Source organism: Limulus polyphemus, unplaced genomic scaffold (assembly GCF_000517525.1).
Source record: "Limulus polyphemus unplaced genomic scaffold, Limulus_polyphemus-2.1.2 Scaffold204, whole genome shotgun sequence".
NCBI lineage: Eukaryota > Metazoa > Arthropoda > Merostomata > Xiphosura > Limulidae > Limulus > Limulus polyphemus.
The window spans coordinates 194,389-199,943 of NW_013665814.1; the positions used below are offsets into that span (position 1 = coordinate 194,389).

The following is a 5,555-nucleotide window of genomic DNA, read 5'->3' on the forward strand; positions in this document are numbered from 1 at the left end:
GAAACAGCAAGTTTGCATGATCTCCGCACGGATCCAACAAATCTCCATGCCCAATTTGGTGAAGATCCATCAACAGGAAGGGGGGGGAGTAGTGGTAAAAAAAGTCCATAAAAACCGCAAAACTAAACATTTGTATGTATCCCCGTATGGACCTAATGAACCTCCATACCAGTTTTCGTGAAGATCCATCCACGCCCTTCGAAGTAGTTACATGGACATACATAACAGACAGTACTATTATATTTATATAGATTCCATTACACTATATCTTAAATATGATTAAATGTTATTATAGGATTACAAAAAAAAAAGGTGCTAGAAGTAATAAATTTCTATAAAAGAGGCAGAGAAAGAACCTCAAACATTAACAGGAAATAAAATATACCATTTCTATATTCCTTGACTTACCTAGCAGCTGACTTCTCCATCTGTTGATGCTGACTCCGGATGGCCATTCTATTGACATGGACTGGGATGGGAACGACGATTTTGTGTGTATGGGAGCTAGGTGCTGACCGTCCCGACGTCATTCCGGCTTTTACCCTCTTCCATTTGGCGCGTCTGTTCTGAAACCATATCTTTACCTGGACTTCGCTAAGCTGTAGAGAATGGGCAATTTGGGAGCGCTCAGTAAGAGATAAATATTTCTTGGAGTGAAACTCTTTCTCCAACTCCAGCAGCTGTTCGCTAGTGAAAGCTGTCCGTCTCCGCCGATTCTTCGCAACTCCCTCCCGGGAGCTCCGCTTTCCATTGCAGCCCTCGGTGTCCCTAGTTTTATGGCTTCTAGTATGATGTGAGGTGGTCAGTTCCAATGGAGAAGCTTGACTAGAGTCAGAACCGGAAGGAGACACAGGAAACTCTGAAACCAAATAAACATGCATTATCGAATTAATAGTTTCAATTGTGATCCATAATACTCAAAACTGAATGAAGTAAACATTTCAACTAAATAAATAAGTAACTAATATATATTTTCCTTTTATATAGAAAAAATATACCAGACATACTTTCGAAAAGACACCAACAACGAGGTACTGGAAATAGAAATTAACTTACATGTTTAACATGCAACCTGTTGATAATCTAGTACAGTTGTTATGAGAAAGAAATAAAATGCAACAACAAACATATATAATTAGTAATCATTGAAGCCTAAATTCTACATACTTACTTCTCAGGCAACACAACACATGATAATTATTTTTATACACATAAATTTTAAACGTTTTATGAAAACAATATGACAAAACTTTCTGTTTACAGTTTATATTTAGCATACAATATTTCTTCAGTCTCTGACAAAAATGTCTTCGGAAATCTAGATTTTCGCCCATACTATGGATGTTCGTTAGTTTAACATTAATAACTTGCTTATAACCTTGCGTTACACGACTGTAGGTTACTTTTGACTTGCAGTACACGACTGTGAGTTACTTTTGGCTTGCAGTACACGACTGTGAGTTACTTTTGGCTTGCAGTACACGACTGTGAGTTACTTTTGGCTTGCTTGCAGTACACGACTACGAGTTCCTTTTGACCTGCAGTACAATACTCATTGTAAGTTACTTATGATCTGTAGTACATGACTATTACTTTTGACCTGCGGGTACATGACTGTGAGTAACTTATGACCTGTGGTACACGACTGTAAGTTACTTATGGCCTGAAGTACATAACTATGAGTTAATTATGACCCGCAGTACATAACTGTAATTTACTTATTACCTGCGATACATGACTGTAAGTTACTTTGAACCTACGGTACACGACTGACGTCCAAAAAAAAATCAGTGTGACTTTACGTGATTAATAATCAGAAATTTGGTAAAGAAGTAATATGTTCAACATTATTTATATATTTATTTTTTTGTTGATCTACCCGTTATATTACAGTGTGTTATATTTAAAGTTGCAACTTTCGTTGTATCAGATCTTTTATATTTCATCCATAAAACAGTTCTACTGAGTAACCCTGCTCTGAAATTGCAACGTTCTTATATTCTACCTGTACACTAAATCTAAAAAAGTAATTTATTTCCTAACTACATATTAATTTCTTACTAAATTATATGAACCTACAACTGTCTGTTTTTCCTCTCCGAAGTTGCATGATTTTTATACATGTACATTTCTAAATGGTCTATTAAGGAATTAAAGTACACTGGGAAATAATATTCGGTGTCATTAAACACCTATAATTACTTCAATTTTTTTCTTCTTAACTCCAGTTAAAAAACAAACAAAAACGAAAGCTTATACTCTATATAATGGTGCAATGAAACTAATCATGCCGCTGCAAGATCTTTTTTTCTGGTCAAACTGGTTTAGTACTGCTTACATGATAGGTGGAAATAATAAAGGAATTTAGAAGAGTTAAGATGATTCGATGAAGAAATTGTATTAGTATCCAACACAGACAGCAACGTGTCTTAACTTGTGATTAGCTTTCTGTCTGTTAGATTTCGCTTAGGGCTAGCTGATCATTGACTATTTAGAGAGTAGAGGAAAGCGACATAAACAAAGTGAATACTAAAAGTCGATTATATCGGTCACCCGTTTATCAAGTGAACACTTTTCAGATCACCTCCTGAGTCCAATAAACACTATAGGCTTAATTCCTGTGAAAAACAAAGGTAAGGAAGCAGACTACACGATGAGTTGCTGATAGATGCAGATGTTGCTTTAAATGTCCTTCAGGTCCTTCACAGCTCAGGTGTGGTATCCGGAGGTAATACACTTTATTAATAATCGATGTATTATTGCGTGAGTTGCTGCAGGTTAACAGCTGCACTATCGTTTAAGAAACATCGTGTTTGTTGTTCAAGAGAAGATAATTGGTTCGATATATGATTTCGGGACCAATTAAATGGGAAAAATTATACAGTACTTTGTAGAAGTGTGCCTTTTTTCATCCAATCATACATATTTGGTGTAATTATAAAAAATGAAAATGTGATATTTACTGAGGAATTTGCGTAAAGGCTGTTTCGAAAGCAAATCGAAATGACGATAATGAATTTCAGTTCACTTGATTAGAATTGTTATAGCTTTCCAGTGGCTCAGTGATAAGTCTGCGAGCTCACGTCGCAAAAAAAAACAAAAAACAACGACAGGTTTTGATACTCGTAGTGAGCTAAGAATAAATTAGCCCATTGTGTAGCTTTGCGCTTTACAATAAACAAACAAAAATTGATATTGTGTGTTTTAAATACAGCTTTACGTAATGAATTCAGATTACATATACAAATACTACCAACAACTGACAGTCTTGGGGAAAATAAACATTCATAATTACATTGACCAAAGTACTTATATTAATAACATAACGTAAAGTAAAACAGTACGTTTTCAAAAGTCCAGTAGTGAGAAATCGTATAATAAAAAATTACAGGACATTAAAAGTATGTCACATAAGTATGTTCCCCCATGAGTCATCAGTAAGTTTACAGAGTTACAATACTAAAATCCTCAGTTCGATTCTCCGCAGTGGACAGATTGCAAATAGCCTATTGTGTAGCTTGTTTGTTTTCTTTGTTTATTTGAATTTATGCTCAAATCTACCCAATGGGCTATTTGTGCTCTGCCCAACACAAGTATCGAAACCCGGTTTCTAGCGTTGTAAGTCCGCAGACATACCGCTGTGCCACTGGGGGGCTATTGTGTAGTTCTTCGCTAAAGAAAACAACAAGAATAACGAACACAAACATATTTTTCATTTATAGCCGCGGCACAGCGGCTTATAGAATGACTCTGATTTTTCTCAAGTACAAACTTTTAGTTCACTGCTCCATCTCTTGACCAATTTTAGTTCTAATTACAGCCGCGGCTATTGAAGATTCCCTCATGTTTATTTTTGTTAACTCATACGGTATTTAAAAATGTGCTTAATTTTCACATATGAATAACAGTCATTCAGTATTAATAGTGAAATTAATATCTGTTGCATTATTTGTTAAAACAATTATTGTAACCCAAGTTTTCTTGATATTCAATTAAACATTATTCAAGGACAGATCAAACATGTTAACGTATTATAAGGAATTAATATATATTATATTATTTGTTAAGTTAAAGTAATTATTGTAACTCGAGTTTTATATAAAGTAAAGACAACAAAGTATCTTTTGGCCCATCTAGGCCGTTACATCAACTAAAATAACTTATAAAATGAAAAAAAACACTCAAAGCCAGCCCTATCATTCAAATATTTATCAAGCCTTCTCTTAAACTCTCTTTAATTAATTGCACCCACCACATCTGAAGGCAACCCATTCCAAAAATCAACCACTCCTTTAAAAGTAAAGCTGTCTTAGCTGAATATGACTCCATCCTGCCAAAAATTTATATCCCCTAGTCCTCCCATTCTCACCATTAAGTACGAAAAATGATGACACTATAAGTTCCCTTCAAAATCTTAAACACCTCAATTAAAATTATTCAGAAAGCTATTTTGTATCTAAATATACCACAAGATAAATTATAAACACGTTTCATTTTATCAGTATTGAAATACCATTTAGCTATAAAGTTAAATAAGCCAAATGAGAATTGTGCATATCATTCTTACGACTTGTTCATCAAAATTTAGTTCTTTCATACTGATTTTAACGACATTCTAAAATTATATAACAAATATGTTTAAAAGAAATACTAGGGATTAAATAGCATAAACTTTCTATTTTTTTAGTTATGATCAACACACACGGTGGTGTGTCATGCGGCCAAAAAAACCTGCTGCAGAACACACTGTGTGTTATTAACAGAAGTGATAGTTTAGCGATTTTCCACCTTCTGTATCTCGGACTGTGTTAATCTAAAATATCACATATTTTCGGTGGATATGCGCTACTGGACTCTTATTTCACACACGAAATTTCAAGGCAAGCCATTAAGAAATACCGGAGATATAACATCTCCAATTTTGGTTGAGTTTCTTCCTCTTTTTTGTTTTCTTCTTCGCAACAAAATTACATAAACTTTATTTGACAGAAAAATATACTTAACTTTTATGGATTTTTTTTCAGATTTGGTACACTAATAGATCTTTACAACTTAAAATTAGGAGTCTCATTTGGTGCAAATATAAGCCACATGTGCAAAGTTATTCAACAAAAACCGCTCCAATTTGATGAAAATTTTTGCGCACGCCTACGCAAAAGGTCACGTGAGCTATAAGTATAACATTTTTACTAAGAGTAAAAGTGGACGTTTTTAGTTTTTTGTCATTCGGATTAAAGCCGGCTGATTTAGAGCAGCAAAACTATAAGGTGAACGGACGTGCAGATACAGGCCAAGCAAACTAGTTTAGCAGTTTCTAGCTCAACTTTACAAAAGAATCATACGGGTGGACGGTTATTATTGATGATTCATCGCCAACTTTTCAGCACAAATTTACTAAAGTTTATAAAATTATTCTAATTAAAGAGAGTTTAGCTTCAAGTGATATTAGCTTAAGCAATTAGCATAAATAATTATACTTGATACGTCTGTACCGATTGTATGGGGTGATGACAAGAAACTGTTAATCTAAATTCCATGGTGTTAGTATAAAGGAA

At 34.2% G+C, this 5,555-nt stretch overlaps 1 protein-coding gene across 1 annotated transcript in view; it reads right to left on the minus strand.

The window, feature by feature from the left end:
- LOC106478362 (homeobox protein unplugged-like) overlaps positions 1-5,555 on the minus strand; it is a 42,844-nt gene that overhangs the window by 33,559 nt on the left and 3,730 nt on the right. Inside the window, exon 2 of the mRNA XM_022381962.1 lies at positions 409-859. Within this exon, the coding sequence (XP_022237670.1) occupies positions 409-859 (451 nt within the window). The remainder of the gene's footprint in view (positions 1-408; positions 860-5,555) is intronic.